This window comes from Molothrus ater, chromosome 14 (assembly GCF_012460135.2).
Source record: "Molothrus ater isolate BHLD 08-10-18 breed brown headed cowbird chromosome 14, BPBGC_Mater_1.1, whole genome shotgun sequence".
NCBI lineage: Eukaryota > Metazoa > Chordata > Aves > Passeriformes > Icteridae > Molothrus > Molothrus ater.
In genome coordinates, this window is record NC_050491.2 from 15,803,893 (window position 1) to 15,824,589 (window position 20,697).

The 20,697-nt window shown below is 41.5% G+C and overlaps 1 protein-coding gene across 2 annotated transcripts in view; it reads right to left on the reverse strand.

Moving 5' to 3' along the window:
- Positions 1 to 19,556, reverse strand: part of CHM (CHM Rab escort protein) — a 53,041-nt gene extending 33,485 nt beyond the window's left edge. Inside the window, exons 1-4 of one of the 2 annotated variants that reach the window (XM_054516356.1) lie at positions 19,448 to 19,556; positions 10,271 to 10,337; positions 4,068 to 4,140; positions 2,791 to 2,915 (exon numbers count right to left, since the gene is read on the reverse strand). In XM_054516356.1, the coding sequence (XP_054372331.1) occupies positions 2,791 to 2,915; positions 4,068 to 4,140; positions 10,271 to 10,337; positions 19,448 to 19,496 (314 nt within the window). In that variant the 5' untranslated portion in view covers positions 19,497 to 19,556. The remainder of the gene's footprint in view (positions 1 to 2,790; positions 2,916 to 4,067; positions 4,141 to 10,270; positions 10,338 to 19,447) is intronic. The other variant, XM_054516355.1, reaches the window with a different exon arrangement.
- Positions 19,557 to 20,697: the final 1,141 nt, after the last annotated feature.

A 20,697-nucleotide genomic window follows, 5' to 3' on the forward strand; every position in this document is an offset into this window, starting at 1 on the left:
AATTCCAAACTATCTTTTTATCTTTATACCACAAGCCATTAATGCACTGAATAAACTATTTAATCTTGCCTGAAAACTAATGAACTATGATTTTAAAGGTGACCTGCAAACACAGAGTATTAACAGGATGGTCAAAATTCCCAGAACAGCAAGGAATTGCTCAGCATCAACACCAAAATGCTCCCTCACACACCTGCAGCCTTGCAGATGGGAGCAGGAGCAGGATTTCTGTTCAAAAAGGAACAAAAACCTGGGATCCTTTAAAAATTGCCCCTCATTTATGAACTGCTGGAGCTCACATGGACTCATGAGAAGTTTGGAAGTGCTCTCCCAGCTTGGGCACAGTCACCAGGAAGCACTTAACTCATGACTGGGGTAAAATATTGCCCTGGGAAATACAGGAACTGCTATAAGGAAGCACTAATGAGACAAGGCTGTTTCTGTACATTAATTATGTCTTTTTGCTTCAGATTGCCAGCATTAAGTAACTATAAAATATCAAAGAGATAAGTACTTTGTCAAATGTTGTTCAAAAAAGTAATCTCTGCTACAAAGAAAAATGAAAGTCAATTAAATTTTAGGGTTCTATTTAGATTTTGGGTTTGTTTTAGAATTTTGGAACATAGTGTTTGTGAAAACTGCAAAAGCTCTTACCTGTAATTCAGTAACTAAGAATGAAGCTTTTATTTAACTCATCCTTCATAAAACTTTATAAAACAAAATTTCAGAATAAGGTTTTGTTTCTAACTTCTCCCAATCTCAATGAACAGTTCATCTTATTTTAAACATACTTGATTATTACTTTTTAAAATCAAAATAAACTTGGATTCATATCATAATACACTGTATTTTTCTATATCACTCTGAAAAGCAGTAACAGAAATATTTACATATTTTAAATCTCTATTCACTTCCCATTAAAGAATGGGTAAATCTCCATGATTTGCAGTTCCACAGTTTTTATAATGAGAGCCCAAAAACTGTATATAATCTAAATTCATGACATCCTTCCTATAGGACCAAATATCCCTGAATAATGTAAGAACTGTCTATAAAAATGACTCAAATTGAACTTCTGTACAGACAATTCTTCTCCTAATTCAGAAAAAAATAATACATCTGCAGACAAATTGTTGTGTAAATTTAGAATATTATCTTCCACCATTCATCAATTAATGGTACTAACAAAGGAATATCTTAAAATGAATGTGTCTTATTAATGCCTTGTAACAGCAACCCCTTCAGATAGGTCAAATGAAAAATTGCCAACCAGCTGGTTAATTTATTCAGCACAGGTGTTCACTATTTATTTTTCAGCCATTTGCCTTTTTTCAATCCAGCTTGTTGTAGACACAGTATTCTTTCCCTTTGATGGATGCACTTTGTTCTAAGGCCATTCATTTCAGATTTGCACTGTGTATATTATACTGCTACCCAGCTGTTTATTCTTTCAAAATAAATGTTTAATGGTTACTTCATAGGAGTTACAAAAGTTAAGCAAAAGCAACAGAATCTAGGCAGAACATGTAAATTGTCAGAAATGCAGTAATTGACTCTCAGAAAGTTTCAAGTTCTTTTGGAGAACTTTTTCTTTGCCAGGTTTATTAATCTTATCCTTGTTCCTTGGGGAAAATGGGGTTTTTTTGGTGATGACCAGGACAGACAGCACTGTACTGAGCTAAGTTGAATGCTTAAAAGCTTAATTTTACCCAAGTATAATCTCACTTCTAAGTGTGAAATCTCAGTGCCAGGGGACTCATTTGGGAGCCAGCTATCAGTCAAAAATTATACACAAATTTAAAAGACTACAAAACCTTTCCATCTGATTTAATCCTGGTTCTGAACATTATTTATTATGACAACAGGATGACAATTAAAATATCCAAGTGCTATTGCTTTAAAATAAGCATTACATTTTATCTGCAATCCAGTCAAGCACCATTACTGTGCAGCACTGAACCTTGGAAGAGTCTCAGTCTGTGACCTTCAGATTGTATTTATGCAATTCACACCTTTTTTCCCCTACTTATGGTGTTTACAGACAGAAATCTGTATTTCTTTATGAGTATGTGTCAGCATTTCATTTAGCTACCTATGGCATTTTCTAAGGGATTCAAGGTTAAATTTACGGAACTATCTCAAAGAATTTCCTCTCAGGAATTCTGGAGAATGTTCAGTTCAGTACAAAATCCAGAAGATAAAAAATAATGAATAAATAAATACACAGTTCAGTTAGTTAAATTTATACTCAGTGGATTTAACTTCAGTAAGTTAAATTCATTGCATATAAAAAGGACAAAGGACAAATATTACTTTATCATTTCACCACAAGTATTTCATGGTTATAGAACTGTTGTCCATTTGTGTTGCTGTTCTTTTGTATGTGGTTCATTTTACATGGATTTAGGGGTTTAATTTTTGACTATGAGAACAGCAGCTTTTAGGCAAATTAAGAATGGAAAAATTTAATTGATGGCAGTGCACAACTGCCTACTACTGCTAATATTTAAATGCAACACTTCTGTTTTCTGCTCAGAAGTAAATCACAAACTCACAAAGTTGGCCAACAAATTACACTGCACCCAGAGAGGTCATTTAGGAAGGATCAGGTTGTTTCAGTGAATTGGTTTCAACAAAGCACAAGGACATGAGATCGTTTCAGAGGCCAGGGCTGCTTTTTGAGACAATGTGTAATATGGCAGCATGGTGAAACACTTAAAACCAAAGCACAATATGAGCATTTACCCTGGGCATACAAAATTGCTCATGAATTTCTACTTTTCTACTTACTCTCCAAAACAGAAATCTTCTACATGTTGAATAGTTTTATCCTTGCTGCTAAGAGGAATTGCTTCTTCATCCTCAAGGATCAGTTTTCTCCAGTCCTCACATTCATCACTGAGATCTGTCTTTTGCTTAAAAGAACAAGTATAAAATTACATATTGTACTGTGCAAGCTGTTCTTGAACTATAAATCTCTCTAGACACAAATAATATGTACCATCTAATATAAGGGGAAAAAACCCTGTTAACTGTCCTAATGTTTTTTTCTATTTATGTTTTTTGAGTTAAAACAGTTACAGCGAGTTACTTTATCACACCATGCCAACATTTGTACTACAGCACTGGCTCTATTAATCTGAAATACAGTGTTAAATGAAATAAAGGCTTTAGTAGAGAGCTGAATGTAACTTGGAATACAATCTCCTAAAAGACAGGTTTGCCACAGCCAGGGTAGTTCCAGATTCTGTGATAAAACTCTTTGAATGGAAACCATATGGAAAAACCTGGTGATCTGGGGGATTGGATTAATCTGTGCACACAGGAATCTCTAAATCATCCAACACAGCTCACAGAATATGAAGCTCTGGCACTGAGCAAGTGCCCTGATTATGCCAGGAGGCAGCACAGTGTAAAGAGCAGGGGTGAGACTGAGCTGAGGAACTTCCATCTTCTACGGCCCAACAGGCTCTGAGCATTTCCGTAAATAACGGAGCAGCACTTGCTAATCCAGCCCTGGTGCTCCATCTCCTCAATAAATATCCTCCCTGGAAGATTTCTAGTGGACTGCCATGAATCAGATAAACTTTGGTCATTGAAAAATACACTATCAGCATTCATCTTTTTGTCCTGGTTACAGGACATTTCAATGGAAGGATCCAGCACCCACTTTTCTGCCTCTAAGGAAGAATCATCTGAATATAAACGAGACAAACAAAAGGGCTGAAACATCAGAGAGAGGAAAATAATCCAAGAAGAAATGGGAAAGACCAGATTATCATAAAGGAACTGAAACAATGGTGTAGTTGCTTCTCTTTAAGCTCAAGAAGCCAGAAGTGTGGCTGAGCACCAGGCTGGTCTCAATCAGACTGACAAGGCAGCACATCAGAGCTGCCAGGCCAGATGGGTGAGGCCCAACCAGCAAAGCTGGGAGCTACAAACCTCTTTGATCTGTCACATTACCAAAGAGCAAAAGCAAGGAGGTGATTTGTCTTGAAATAAATCATGCAAACAACAGAGATTCAATGGTAAGGAGGCCTAAAAGAAACAATTTGGGAAATTTTTACCTGATTTTCTTTAATCCAGGACAATAATCCTGAAAAACTAAAGCTGGCCCAGTTTCCACCATAGTAATTTCTCCTGTAAAGAAAAAAACAAAAGGAAAACCTGTTGGACAGGTAAAACAACTTTCCCAGATTTAAAGAAAAAAACAACCAAGTATGATACATTCAAAACATTTTACATGGCAAGATTTTTCAGATGCAGAATAGATAAAAATTAGTATTCTGCAACTCTTAATGAAACACAAAATTTCCATTTTCCTCCTTGCATGCATCTCTGACCAAACACACTATAGTTCAAAATCAAATTATTTGCAGGGTAAATGGATAATGCTGAGAACAACACATGTGATGGTGTGAAGAAAAGGAAAATACAGATAATACTGCTTTTTGGCCAAGACTGGCTCTCTTATCCATTATGTCAAATACAGCAAAGTGCAGTTTATTGTTTGCCTACTGCTTACACAACAGATTTTGCCTATTACAGACTGTGAAGCTGCTCTGGCAAAACACTTATTGAACTGCATGTACTGCAGGTGGAGCCAAAGGAACTGATTTGTACCAAGTGATCATCCCTCCCTGAGCACTTCCCAGTTTCTATTTGCCACCTTCTTGCTTGCAAAAAGATTATTTACTGCTTTTAAATCACAGAAAATTAATAGTTCTGCTGTTGAGAAAAGAAAGTCTCTGCTCTCTCTTTTTAAAATTTCTCTAGCAATATTTCTCTAAACATCTGTTGGATTAGTTGGCTTTTGTTGTCATGCATAGCACATCTTAAATACTTAACAACTCTGAGAAGAAAAATAATGGAGTAATTACATTTTAAAAAGTCACCAGTTCTTGCAAAATTAAAGTTATTTCAGGATTTAACTCTGTTTTCTGGCAATGTGTACTGGCACTTCAGAAGCCTCAAAGATACCAAAAATACCCTCCTGAACAGATAGCTATAGGGAGGAAGATAGGGTTTGCATTTTAAAGAATAATGTGAAGGCTGTTAAATCAATCTTATCATAACCTCCTCCACTTTTAAATTGTAGAGATCAGTGTGATACCAGTGAAAAGCTAAATTCAGGTTAGATTCTCCTGACTAGATTTACAATGGGCTGCTTTTGACAGGGCTTATCTGCACTGACAGAGACTTCACAGGAGTGTCAGCCCCGCTCAGCACCAGGGGCTGCCGCTCTGGACCTCGCTGCTTACTTAGCATATGAAGGACAGATGTCTGCTGAGCACTGCCTAATTGCTCCTGACTACAAACTGACCTAAAAAAGTCTTTCAGCTCCTGCAAGGCAAGAGTGAAGAACATAAATAGGACATCTTTGCAAAGACAACAGAATGCAGCATTCACTGAATAAAGGTGGTTCCAAGAAGGGATGGTGGTGTGGCAGGCCTGGCACTGCAGTGTGGGCAGCACTGAGCAGCCCAGCTCCTCCTGCAGATTGGTACCACAGAGAGCAGAGCAATGGGGATTCAATCTATGCCCTGAGCAGCACAGCTCCTCCTGCAGATTGGTACCACACAGAGCACAGCAATGGGGATTCAATCTATGCCCTGAGCAGCACAGCCCCTCCTGCAGATTGGTACCACACAGCAATGGGGATTCAATCTATGCCCTGAGCAGCACAGCTCCTCCTGCAGATTGGTACCACACAGAACACACAGCAATGGGGACTCAATCTATGCCCTGAGCAGCACAGCCCTCCTGCAGATTGGTACCACACAGCAATGGGGACTCAATCTATGCCCTGAGCAGCACAGCTCCTCCTGCAGATTGGTACCACAGAGAGCACAGCAATGGGGACTCAATCTATGCCCTGAGCAGCACAGCTCCTCCTGCAGATTGGTACCACACAGCAATGGGGATTCAATCTATGCCCTGAGCAGCACAGCCCCTCCTGCAGATTGAATCCCCATTGCTTTGAGTTCTGCTATGCCCTGAGCAGCCCAGCTCCTCCTGCAGATGCTCCCAAGCAGGAACTCCAACCCTCTGCAACAGGAGCTCATCCTGACTCTGTGTGACTGACATGGTGAGCTCCACAGCTACTGCTGTTTAGAACCATCCAGAACACAAAGCAATGAGGATTAAATCTATGAAATGCCCCATTCTGTGAGATTTCAATCTCTAAAAGACACTGACAGTTGCATGGGATGGTAACTTCAGGCTTTGTTTAAGCTGTCAATAGTGCAAGGTAATTTTTTCATGTTTCTTCAGATTCTACAGAATAAAAAATTCAATAACCATGTATTAGCTATCATTTCTGGGATTTCCAAACACCATGGCCATGAAGATTTCTTTTCAGGAAAGTGCTGCTCTGGTTGCAAGTTTCTTAAATATGGAATACAATATATAGCTGTTGGAGCAAGCAATGCCATGATCACAGAAATCCCAGAAAAAACTGCCTAAAATTAGGAGTGGGTTCCTTGATTCTCCACCTATATTAAGTCATGCATATTTAGACTATTTAAAGTTCAAACAGTCAGTAAGAGAAATTAACATTATTTTCACAGAAAGTTACAAAAGTTTGTGAGCTGTCAGACATCTTTCATGTGAACACTCCTCTGTTCATCAGCTTGGTTTTCCTTCGAAATTATTTGTTTTACCCAGTGTTGAGGCAACCTAAAGTGTTCAACAAAGCACTGCATGACCCTGGTGTGGAGCTCCATCCATTCTGAGGAGCTGGCACAGCCCTCTCCAAAGGAAAATGAACCACAGCTGTCCCTCCTTTCCTGGTGTCTGAGCACCCTCCCCAAGCGGTGTAATGCCACCTCAAATATTCATCTCCTCAAGTAGCAACTTCCAGATTTTTTTTTTTATCCTGGAATTTTAATTAGTTTCCCTGCACTACATGATGAATCAGGATTGCTTAATTTTCTCATCTGAAAACACTACAGAAGGAAGACAGAGCAGACATGATTACTGACATAATGAGCAAAGTTTATAGCAAGTCTTGAAGAGGAATTCTGAGAAGAGCTGACTAATGGTTTTACAATTAGGACTCCTTTGTAACCAAGTATTTCTGTTAGAATTGCCCTGAAGATGAACTGAGGAATTCCTTTAAGTACTGGTCAAGATCAAAGCCTAATTAAAGCTAAAATATTGTCCCAAAATCTCCAGGCCTAAGCTCCCCTCTTGCTATATTAGCAAACTACAAAGATGGATTTTCTCTCCCCTTTTTAGGGTTATAATCCAATTATTCCCTAACTAAGAACAGGAATCATTTTGAAGGTGCAACAGCACAGGTGGAAAATACTTTTTCTACCAAGTTGGAGCACAGATGTTTTCCTTCCCTACCATACATTCTTTCCTAAATTGTATTTGCTCAACTCCTCCCGTGTTACCTGGATTTCACCTGAATTACAACACTGCTCCTTTCCCTTCATCATTTTCAAATCTCTAATCTGCAGTTCAGTGCTAAAAGCAGAAAAAAGTTTTACAAACTTTTGGAAATGTAGCTAAAGTACAATTTTACTTCTGCAAATACCTTTCTCTTCTCCTATTTTACCTTTTCACTTTTTACTTCAGTTACCAGGACTGAAATAATTGGCAAATTCCAAACTGGAACACTGAAATCACAAAGTTTTTCTGACTGATTACCAACCTGAACCAAGAAAATATCTCATGTGCCCTTCTGCAGACAGATGGAATTTTAGAACCTGGCCACTTGTGAAAGCAGGAGATTCCCAATGAGAAGCCAAGAGCTGCAGAACATTTGCTGCCTGTTGGGGAGCTGGCCCTTCATGGCACAGCCCCCAGGGTGACACTCAGAGCTGCTGCTGCTGCTGCACAGAAGCTGCTGATGCCTCAGGATTTCCCCCAGAGCTGCCTCAATGTGACTGTCCTGGCCCTGATCTTCCAGAAGGAAGTCCTGAGCCATCAGAGCAGCTGTCTTTTGCACAGGAAGTTACTGCCACATCGATTTTAAGGATCTGAACACAAAATGATTTCTGTTTCAAACCCATAAAGTTTCCTGTGCCACCTATTAGTGCACAGACAGATGTAGTAGAGATTCCCAGTCTGGCCCAGTGATGGGCTTTAGGAGCTGCATGGCTTCCAGGAGGGGTTTAACCCAAACAGCTCCTGAGATCCTTCAGCCCAACAAAAGAGTGGGTGATGGTGGCAGTCACTTGTGCTATATCATATATCATATCATATCATCATATCATATCATATCATCATATCATATCCTGGGATATGAACATGACCAAAGGGAATTACCATGGCCCAACTGAGACCATCTTTTACTCTCTGACACCTTTGCTGTGAGATTGTATCCTAAACCAAAAGAAACAGAAAAAAGACTTTTTTCAAAAAAGCTCAAAAGATACCAGAATGAACAATTTTTTGCCTAGCTCTCCTTATTGAAACTAAATAATTTCTTTGTTTTTCTTGCAAGAAATTGACCTGCTTAGAGAAGCACATGTTTTGCTCTCTGGCTGCTGTACTCCCACAGCTCCCTCACTTCACAGCAGTTGAAGATCCAAAAGAGGGCTGTATGAAGACACAGGGTGTATTAAAACATATATTTCACAAGTTTGGAAAAAAAAAAAAGTGAGACAAATTGTCTAGCAGGAAGTGGAACAAACTACAAACAGGGATCTTGGACTGGGGAGGTACAGGAATAAGGCCCAGCACAGTTTTGGATGCTCAAATAGAAAATTTTGGACAGAAGGAACACTCAAGTGCTTGACAGGCAAAGTATAGTCAAAAAAATAGGAAAGGTAACAGGGGTCAAGAACTGCCCAGCTTGCTCTACTTCTCGGAGAAGTTAAAATTCTGCATCTTGACCCTCCTTTGCCTTTGAATTAAATTCTGTGTGGAAAGATAAATAAGTCAATGAGGAAGAATGTAGACAATAAAACTGCAGCCTACAAATGTTGTATTCCAGATGCCTCACCCCTAACTGCCCCATCCTCTGTAACCAAACTGGTGCATAAGTACAGATACAGAATTAAAAGAGGCAAAGAAATAAAGAATCAAAAGCAGAAACTTGAGAAAATGGTTAGGAGAAAATCTTTTGCGTGTGTACAATTAGTATAGGAAGCATATTCACTTCAAGTAATCCACTTTTAGTCTTGATCTACCTTTCTCCAGCAGCTTCAAATTTAAACGAAGTGCCAATCTCCACATTTTAAATTGCAAATTACTTTTCTAAATCATTTAACAAATATCCTTGAAATTTCACATGTCAACAGCTCATTAATATCTACAGCAAATGTAGCTCTCTGAGAAGAACCACAGATTTTATGTTTATTGAGACAGATAGCTGGCACAGAGAAATAGAGCTCCTTCAATTACTAGTTGGCAGAAGCTAACTTCAGTTTAAAATCAGTCTACAGCAATTTATGGCAACACTGCAGTGAAGTGACTATTTTGAATAAGATTAGCTACTGCTGATGGCAATGCTTGGACAGTGTTTATAAATCAAACTCAGAACTCAGTATTTTATAATAGGCCACTTCAAAACTATCTCCCATAATCACCTATGCAGTATATTATGATAAATGCAAACATGGCTGGAGATTAAAAGTAATAAAACAAGGTACACAAGGTAATGAGAGCAAGTAAACTATAAACAAAGACTTTATGCATATATGTGAGCAATACCTGGTGCCTGACTTAACTCAGGCCTTTGTTCCCTGCAAAGATTAATCAGAGTAGCACATCTAACACAGCTATTTCAGTAACCCCAAATCTCATTTCTTCATACACTGAGAAAAAAATTAATTAATAATTCTGATCATTAATGAAGGGAACAATTTACTTTGTTAAAAGGTAATATTCATCATAGCTAAAAACAGGCATGGATAACAGAAATCAAAGTTCCAGTGGCCAACACTATTACAGACTTTGATAGCCACTGAAAACAAAAACCTGAAAGAACACAAGTCATTCCCACCAAGAGAATGGGATAATTACTGCCAGGAGTGAGAAGCAAGGGCACTAAACCTGCAGCCATTCCTGCCTGTAGCAAAGAAGGAGCCATCACAGCATCCTTCACCACAGCACTCATGTTCCAAATCCCTGAGCCAGCTTCCAAAAACTGCCTGCTCTATTGATGGAAATAACACCCCCAAAATAAGGCAGAGACAGAAACATAACATTACTGGGTGCCAGATGAAGAGACAGGAGTCCTGCAGCCCACACTGACAGAGCACAGAAACCTTGCAGTCAGTTTAGCTGAGAAAGGGAAATGACTGGAGTAACTTACGGATCCACGTGCAGAACCCTCTGGCCACTTCTGGCACACGCTGCTGCAATAATGGACTCAGGCAGACCTGGAATGACACAGGCAGCTTTTAGAACTCACCATGCAATGATATGTTAGAAAGTGCAATAATGGTACAACTTGGTCAGAAGCAGGCAGCTCAAACAAAAGAAATTTTACAATCTGAGTCGCTGAAATTGTCTCATGCTACTAAAATAATGAATGCTCTTTTGTGCTCTTGAACATTTTGCTGACCCTCTTAAATGCAACTCTATTTTTATTTTTTAAATAACTGTATGGCACATACCACTTGCAAACACAACGGAGTTAAAGTTTGGCACCAGCATCTTCTCTCCACACGCTGCTCTCATAATCAGATTGAGTAATTGCCAGCACAATGACAGCCAAAGCTTAGTGGGGTGCTCTGTACCCACATCCTTGGTAATGCACACAGGCATTACCTGAGGGCATTTCTGTTCACTTCAAGGTGAACAAAAGGACTGTGATTGTCCTTAAGAGTGGTATCCCTCTGAAAATCTCCCACCTTATGCAATTACACTCTACCAAATCAGTATGTTTTCCCTATATTTAGGAAAAATGTAGCAAAAAAGCACACCAAAAGGCTGTGATACCTCTACCAGCAATACATGCTTGGAATGACACAGGATCCCACTGGAGCTCAATAAATAAATGGGGCTGTTCTGTTCTGTCTGCTCCCACTCACCAGATTCCACATGCCCAGTTACAGGCCTTGGACCCTGGAGCAGGTTCAGAAAAGCAGGACAGCTCACCACCTGAGCTCTGTGGCACTAACTGCCCTCCAATCTCTTTTTCACTGATCTGTTGGCTGTTTAAGCAAGTAATCAGGATCAGCAATTAAAATCCTAGGGACTGGTATTAAAGACACTTAGACCATGTATTCAATTAAGGGATGAGATTAAAGGAAGTGCAAGGAGTGTTTGGCTGATCTGATTTCCAGCAGCACCAGAAGCAGCTGCAGAGACAGAACTGGAAGGGGAAAAAGCAGCTGTGGAAGGGCACAATCCACTCTGGCTCACTCCACGACAAACATCATCTCCAGCAGAAATCCAGGCCTGTGCTGTCTGTTCCTTACACAGAACAGGGCCTTCACCAACAAACAAACCTTCAGTCTAGGAAACACCCCTGGGAGCTGGGTACACCAGGCCACAGTTTCACCAACTCTTCAAACCAGCAAAGTCCAACACAATCATCAAAATAAAGAGGTGCAACCTCTGCCCTCATCATCTGCCCCTCCTGACCTCCCTCCAAATCAAATAAATGGTCAGTTTTTGGGAGAGCAGTTCCATGGTGTTGTCCAAAAGTATAAATATTTCTATCCATACAAAGAAGGAAGTGTAAGACAGGGATGGCAAATTTTCCAGGAAAATAGCTACAACTTCCCTTCAAAATTTCTGGTTTTAATGATTACTTTTTTGATAGATTAAAAAAAAAATCCTTTGCTGAATTGAGAAAGCAAAAAAAAATGAAAATAGTTTTGCATTGCTGACCTTTCACAGCAAGTGAAGGTTTAACACAGAATTAACCTCCAGGGGTAGAAGGAGGGATGAAGAGTTGTAGCAGTTCCTGGGACGTTTGCTTCACAGCCTAGAAAGGCCAAAAGTCTTCAGAGTTGAATTTTTGGAACCAAGAGCTCATAACACAGACCACTGTGACCAAGGAGAAAATACCTCAGTGCAGCACACACCTCAGGACTGCCATGAGGCCCTGGCAGCACACAGTCATTATGTGAGAGCTCCACACTCAGCTGTCCCCCATGTTTATATATATGGCTCATTTAGCTCCCTCTATAAACTATCTGGAATAGAATCTACAACTACTCTGTGTTTGGAGTTCCCAAAAAAGCTTTTCTTCCCCTCATTGGGGCACAGAGAGTATTACTCTAGAAATGGAATTGAGAAACTTGTTTCTCCTTCCTTATTGATAAAAGCTACTGAGAAAGTGTTGTAAAACATCACCAGTGCTGCCTGGCTGACCTGGGCCGAGTTATAGCTACCAGGGCATAACTGATTGCTTTAAGCTTGATCCAATTGATACTGTGCTGGAGGTCTGTTCTTCCATTAACCTTGGATGAAATTGTTCCCTGAATTAGCTTCCTTGCTCTTGAAAGCTGGCATCAATTTTCTTCACCAACCCTGTGCTCCTAAGACAGCGTGGTCCCCCACATACCCAGTGGTGAGAGTGGGAGCGTGGCCAGCACATCCCAGCTTTTGGGGAGGCTCCCAACAACCTGGGAACAGGACACCCTTTGCTCTTGGGGACAACACCTCAGGAAATCCAAGAAATAAATAAGACTGTCACATGGCAGTTCTGAATTCTGAAACACACCAGTTTCTGAATTCTCTTCTCCAACAGAAACAAGGGCACAGGGAGAAGAGGCAGCTTTGTCAAATGCAAGTTACTCCTATCTGTGACCTCTACTGCATGGTGGTTACTGAACAAAAGCCTTTTCCAAGAAAGAGGGTTCTGGACAATGACAACACAGTTATACATTGTCCTTCTCTATCTAGGAAAAAAACTAACTTGGAAAAGCCTGCTTAGAGAAATGGCAGCTTATGGAATCACAGCATGGAAAGCTAAACTGCCTCTGACAGGATGCTCAGAGCTGTGCAAAACAGGTTCCCTTCAGATAATCCAGCAACAGAGGAATATGTGCTTTTAGAAACTGTTCTTACTTGGAAAAGCCTCTTGATCTGAACTTCTATTCCTCAAAAGCCCTAAAATGGATTCTATTCAGATTTTGAAACGTGTTTGGATCCTCACTACAAGGCACACCCGTCCTCCTGCATTAGGCTTCCCATTGGAAAGAAACAAAGTGGCAAGCAGACTGAATTGTAACAATAATTAGCTCTAATTAAACTAACAAACATGGTGGCATGGCCACTTCAGTAGGCAGAGGAAACTGAGGTTTGCACCAATGTTTCTGTACAATGCCCTGGGAAGCGCTGGGAGAGACTGCAGGGCTGCCTTGGAAGGAGCTGCAGGCAGGAGGAGGGAGCCCGGCCGGGGCAGGAGGAGGAGGAGGAGGAGGAGGAGGAGGGAGCCCGACCCGGGCAGCACAAGCACCGGGCTCAGGACATTCCTGTGCGGACTGAAAGGTTCCTCTGCACAGGCCCCTCCCAGCACTCACCCTCACTGCCACTGCCCGAGCGCTGCCTCCATCCCAGCCCTGCTGGACACATCCCAGGCAGATTCATCTCCATCAATCTCTAAGAGGTGCCTGCTGCAAGCTGACCTTGAGGTCTGCATCTGGTTGTTTCCAGTAACCTCTGACCAAGATAATCCCCATTACATGAATTTTTGGAGATTCCCAATGAAATAAAATCAGCCATACTCTCATTTTCTAGAATAGTGTTTTAGAAGTAAAAAAGAAACAGAGGAATTAGCTACAGATTATTTAGTTGTCAAAAAACCAATTCTATTTTTAGTTCCAATACAACAAAATTAAAGTTTGAGATAAACGCTAAGGTGGAAAACTTTAATTCAGTTTTAAAAGCCAAATAATTTCTGAAGTCTTACAAAATAATGAAAACTTATAACTCGCCTCTGTGTGATCAAAAGCTAACTTTAGGCTTACACACTGTGCCTCCTGCTTAGCAGCTGTCCTTGCAGCTCTGGTGCTGCCTGTGGCAGTGCCCTACAAAGGCCGCAGTCACTGCCCCGAGCGATTTCCAAACCAAACAGCTCCAGATCTCTGGGAGCACCCTGGGCTGAGCTGTTCACTGCAAACTGCTCTGCAGGCATCCAGATGAGAAGTTTTTACTGAATTACACAAGATCCATCTTGAAAAGGCTTAAATGTTTAATTTGCTTCACTCCATCTACTAAATAAATCACAAGTGGCTTTTTCATAATATAAAATGTTGAAGGGAAATAGATAAAAATGTTGGAACACAGACAATTCAAAACAATCTTCTGGAGTCAGGCAGTTCACCAGCTGCAATACATTTTGTTTGCATCTGAACTTGTAAGTAGAGAAGAGCAGCTGACTCTGGAGGAGCTCACTACAAAATACTCATGGTGTGTTTTTGGTATATGTGAAATTTTTAAATAATTTCCGAATTAATTGCAAATTAAAATACTTCTTGCATGTACTATTTTAAGATAAAGATTATTAAAATTTATTAAGTTTAATATTTGCTCATATTGCAGAGCAGTATCAGAAAATACTTCTGCATTACAGAGTATGGCATAGAAACGCCAAGCCACTAAGAAAAGTAAGAACATGTTACTGGTCAAGAAAGAAGCCTCAAGTAAAAAGTTTCTTCTCCTACACTGAAATTGCCAAGTTCCTCTGATGAGACACAGATAACTGTGTGCAATGGAAAGCATTCAATCTCACAGCTGGTGTAAATGAACATTTAGGAAAGGAACACAAGTACCTAGGCTTGAAATAAAAATTTAACTTCTTACTAGAAATTATACTCACACCAAGCAATGTTCTCCAGCACAAACTACAGCTCAGAGCCTGATCTTTGCTTTCACTTCTGATTCCCCATGGGAAGAGAGCTGGCTCTCCTTGCTCCTTGCACATTTGTGAACATTTCCTGAAAGGAGACTGAGGCAGTTTCTCCTCCTCCTGCAGTAGCAGCAGGGGCTGTGACCCCCAGGGTGCCCTGGCACAGCCCCAGAGCAGCTCCTGCACAGGACTGGACCCATTTCCTGCTGGGATCCAGGCCTGGAGCTCCACTGTTCCTCATTCACACTGGAATTTCAAAGTACCTTACTAAGCCTTTTTCTAAAGGAGTTTTTCACCTTGGTATGCAGATGACCTACTCTGTATTTTTCACAGTAGAGTCCTACAGGCTCTGATTCTGTAGGATCAGCAATATGATCTGGAAAAGATGCAGAACACAAACAGGCTGAGAAGGACAACAAAGGGTTCAGAGAACAATGAGTTCTCCCACAAGAGCAGCCAGGGACACTGCACAGTACCTGGGAAATAACCTGAGCTACCAGAGGGAGCCTAAACCTCCCAGGCAGCACCTCTGCTACACCCCCAAATCCACACTGGAAGCCAGACCAGAACACAACCCCTGCATTTCAATCAGGTTAAAAAAATCAGTAAAGAAGATAAAGGTACATTTACATGTGGAGAGTAGTAACAAAACTGAAAGGGGACAGCCACAGAGAGGACACAGGACAGGACTGTGAGCCAGTGTTCATTTTGTCTGACATTTGAATGGACAGGCAATGACTTATCTACAAATGATTACAAAACGTGGGTCTAGTTCCTCCTTGCAGACATCAACATTACAAGACAGGGCCACTGTGTTAGTCCACAGTGACCACTGACATCAAAAATATCCATCTTCAGCTGCTTTTCCATTGAGCCTTCATCAGCTCTAAGCAGCTACTGATAGAAACTGAAGACTGTGCACTTACATAAGATAATGCAACCAAAATATCAGCCCAAATGATGTATTACAAAAGATTTTAGTCACATTCTAAAAATATCCTGCAACAATGAAACTCTTAGGAGTTATTATTTTTTTATATCAATTTTCAGTGTTTAGTTGAAAATTCTCATCTGTAATATTTGTGTTAGTTTACTAGAAATGTATATTTTTAAAATTGTGTTAGTATCTGGAAGTGATTTTCCCTAACACACTACACTTACATAAGATAAACATGAAGTACTCACCCCACTCCCAGCATATCTAACAATAAATAATAGATTCTCCTGACAGGACTTTGATGACCTGGCAAAGCCCGAGTGCTTTCAGCCAAAATCATATGAAACCATAAATCACTCCTTATTTTATAGAATATTTCAAAATGGATTCCTGCTTTCTACCTTGAAAGTCATTTCATGTGTTATTTATAACCACTGAAAACGAGAATGGAAAGAAAATTGCATAGAACTAGAATATTTACTGTGACTGCTTTTATAAAGAATAACTCTTTTTTAGAAAAAAAAAAAATAGAATTACTGGCAGACAAACTTGTCAATACACCTTTCAAAGAGCCACATCCTTTACAACTTTCCCAGCAGTTAACACAGGTCTTGGGGAGTGTCAGAGACAAGAAGGCCACACTGAATACAATCCAATTCACTGCAGAAATTCCAAGGTAAACATGACCCTGCACCTGTACCCACGCCACTCTGCACAGCCACAAAGCTGCAAATCTTGGCACTTGCAGGGCTTTCTGCCCTAAACTCAGCACTGCTGAATGTTCTGCCTGTGGATTTTCCTATTGGACAAAGGTCTGCCAGCATCCCCCAGTTCTGCTTCTAGAGCAATAAAAATCACAGAGGAGACTCCCCAAAGAGCAGAGCTGCTCTGAGGACTGAGGATCCTGGAGAATATCTGCTTTGGCAGGAACCATCCACCCAACCCACCGTGCCTGGCTGATGGGCACCTGGAGCTCAGCACTGGGCTCCAAACGCAGGGACGGGGCTGGGAGAGACTGGAGCAGACAGGGAGGGGAGAGTGACTTCAAGGCTGCCACAAAAAAGGAAACAGAGCAAAACAGTGTCCTAACAGCTTTAATTCTCATGCTGTGCTGGCCATGACAAACCTCAAGCTCTGCTCATCAGTTTCATGTCATGAGATAATCCAGTTTCCTTTAGAACTATGGATATAAATTCCACGAGTGTAGCAAAACCTCAGCTGCTGTACCCACCAGAAGTATTTCTGTACCTACATCCACCTTGCTCTAAACTTGCTCATGCAAGAAAATATCCGAGTTAAGGGAAAATAATTTCTTCTAAAAAAAAACTTCCTTTTCCCATAGCAATATTGATGAATTAATTGAACCTAGGCATTAACTGAAGCACTGATGACTCAAATTTAGTTGAGGTTCCATTTGCACTAAGCTCACTACAGGGAAACAGTTAAATGAGCCTGAAATAAAAACAAATTCAAATCTTATGTTACCACTCAGTCTAATTACTAAATTTAATAGATGCACGAGTTATAAAACCAGGAAAAGGCCACACATACAGAAATTAATACAATTACAATTACAACTATGCATTAAAAATCCCATTAAACACAAACATTGTAATTATTATGGTATGACAATTGCATATTCATAGGTACACTCAGCACTGGTGACAGCAATAGAAACGAGAGAGTTGAAGACTGGGAAAAAATATTCCCTCAGGAGCCACTTCCCAAAGAGAAGACAGATGAAAGTTCTACTCTGAACAATCTTCCATACTGAGACATTTAATACAGATTAAAAACCCTCAGTCACTCACCAGTGCTAATCACCACTTGTGCATGCTCTTATTTAAAAGGAATGCAAAGACAAAACAACTCCTGAAGTGCAGAACTCAGAATCTTGGAATTAGTAGGCAGTACTCTCTACAGGTGGGCAAAAAGGCATCCTTGAATATAAATCAACACCCCCAAATACAGCAATATTTCAGAGAATTTAGCTCAGAGAACCTCCCTCCTGCAGCACCAAAGCTCCAATATCACACCTCACTTCAAAGCAGGGAAGATTGGGTTTGATGGCTGCACATGACCTGCTCTCTGTGGCACAGACAGTCCTTGTTCCCTCCATGGCTAGAATAGGAAATAGCTTAACATTAATATCATTTTCATAAACCTCTGAGTTTCTGCATATTTACCTCATGGCAGTAAAGAATGGATCATCCCCAAAAATCACAGAAGTTACACAATGTTTAATATTTCATCCTTACAGTTGGATACTCAGCTTCACTATTAACCAACCTTCCCACACACTCAAAATGTTCTCAAATCTGAACACATCTAAAAACTGTCAGATTTATTACTGCAAACCACTCCACAGAATAAGGTTAGGACACAGAAGGGATCTCTTAATTTGCTCAAGAACTTAAATTTGATATTTTTAGCACAGTTTTGGTCAAAACAATGGGGGCAGTATGGCTTTATAATTACTCAAAAACTCCAGAAATAAATCAGAAATCTTTTAAACAATTATACATACACTGTATGGGGATTGCTTTTGTTCTGCTGAACACTGAAATCAGCCATTTCTTTAAGAAATTCATTCATTCAGTTTCTAAGGGCTAGGAATCTTAACTCCCATGGACATAATTTCACAGATCAGCAAACTCCAAAACCAGAGTTACTAATTTCACATGGAAAACAGTAACATTAAAAATGCCTTCCCATTTGTGTTCCAAACAATACCCTGAGCTCTTTACAAAGGCAAACAAAATCTGACTGTAAATTTGGGACCTATAAACAGTGATGCACTTTAAGACTAGAGCTCCATGCTGAATTTAAGGCTTATCAAGACCAATCTGAACCAGGTCACTCTCACTGGGTTCTACAAACAGAAATCTATTCCAACAATTCAAGATTATTTTGCTACCCAAGCACCGAGAATCTCAGTTCTGAAGGAGTATTTAAAATTTTCTCTTGTAGTTATATTGTGCTAAGTTACAGTGAGACACTCCAGGTGTCCATCATTATTCACCTGAACAGGATGAAGTTGTACACGATACAGACAGTGCAGAAAGATGAGAATTAAGTGTCTGCTTTATGCAATCATTCATAGACAGAGAAATGTGCTTTAATGAGAAAGACTCAAAGAGTTTTGTGTTATTTATAAAGCAGGCACGGAGATTAGAAAAACAACTTTGAGAACTTAAAACTATTTGTATTGCAGGATATGGTAAAAAATATATATGATCAGCCTATAGCACATATACTGCAACGAGATAGAAGTTCAGCTCTTCAGAGCTGTTTTCCTTGCACAAAAGCAAACCTGAGCAGCAGGATGGGATTTCGGGAATAAGGGCTGCCAGAGTCAGTCAGACGGGGCTTTCCGAGGCACCAAAGGAGCCCCCGATCTCAGGTGCGGTTTGTGAGGTTTGAGCCCGGTCACAAGGCCGGGGGTCCCGGCAAATCCTCCTCAGGGCAGCCGCACGCGGCCCTCCGTAACAGCTCCATTTCCAAGCACGCCTGGCCACGGCCGTGTGAGCAGCAGCCCTGCAGCGGGCTGCGGTGCCCGGGGCATCGCTGGGGACAATGTCACCGACACGTCCCCGGGGCTACCTCAGCAGCCACTCGCACACCCTGCCCGCCCTCCCCAGACGCCGCTGTCGCCCCTCAGCCGGGGACCCGCGTCCCCCCGCCGCCCCTTGGAGCTTCGGCCCTGCCAGGGCCGGCGCTGCCCCCGTGCCCGTCCCGCCCCGTACCGGTGCCCACCACCACCACATCGAACTCTGTGGGCAGGTTGTCCGCCATCTTGGGAGGCGCCGTCACGCGCGCGCCGCCGGCGGAAAGGGCGGGAGCGGCTGCGGGGGTTCCGGCGGCGGCGGGAGGGAGCGGAGCGCTCGGGAGAGAAGGGCGGCCCCGCCTGAGGAGCGATGGCCCCGCCTGAGGGAGCGATGGCCCCGCCTGAGGGAGCGATGGCCCCGCCTGAGGGAGCGGAGCGCTCGGGAGGGAGCGGCGGTTGTGGATGAGGGAGCGCCCGACCCTCCTGAGGGAGCGCCCGACCCTCCTGAGGGAGCGCGGGGTTCGGGGACAGGCCTGGGGTTGTCCCGGGTCCGTGCCCTTGCAATCTGCCGGCCCCTCGGCCTCACCATCCCTCACTGCTCTGGTGTCCTGCTCATCCACAGAGCCCGCCCTGACCTGCCATGGAGCAATGCTATGGGATGCAGGAGGGAATATATAGATACATCTACGAGCACCTACATCCATCAGTAAGCTTCTTAACCACAGTCACATGGCGGCATTGCACCTCCTGAGCCAAATCGCTTCATTGCAAGCACGTGTGTTTTTGTATGACTTACGGGTCGATTTGAGGAAGAAATTATAAATTGTTTCCTGGCAAGGTGGGCAGGCCCTGGCACAGGTGCCCAGAGCAGCTGTGGCTGCCCCTGGATCCCTGGACATGCCCAAGCTTGGACAGGGCTTGGAGCACCCAGGGACAGTGGAAGGTGTCCCTGTCATGGCAGGGGTGGCACTGGATGAGCTTTAAGGTCCCTCCAACCAAAACCATGTCATGAACGCCACTGAGGTTTCTTGGCTGACCATTTCCTCAGAAACAACAAATTTCACTTTTATTATTTCCTCTGCATATTCAGTGTTTCCAAAACAAGTTATATTGGTTTTTTTGATCTTGTTACTCACTGTTCCTTATTAATATATCCAAGAAAATATTTTCATCATCATTTTTAAAAAGTTCTCTTCCTCCCAATTGCAATATTTTTTCCTTTAGCCAGCACGTTGAACACAGATTTAAAAAGAAAGTTACACAGATTTAAAAAGAAAGTTATTAGTGTTAGAAAGTTTTATCAGTCATTAATTTCATGTCCTTTCTTGTTAATTAACAGATAGATGTTTGACTGTACTACATTCTCTGCATGCAAAACCCTTTCTTTTTTTCTCAACTCATTCATTAACTCTTTCTTTCCCTCTGAAGCCTAAAGCCATGCTTTAGTCT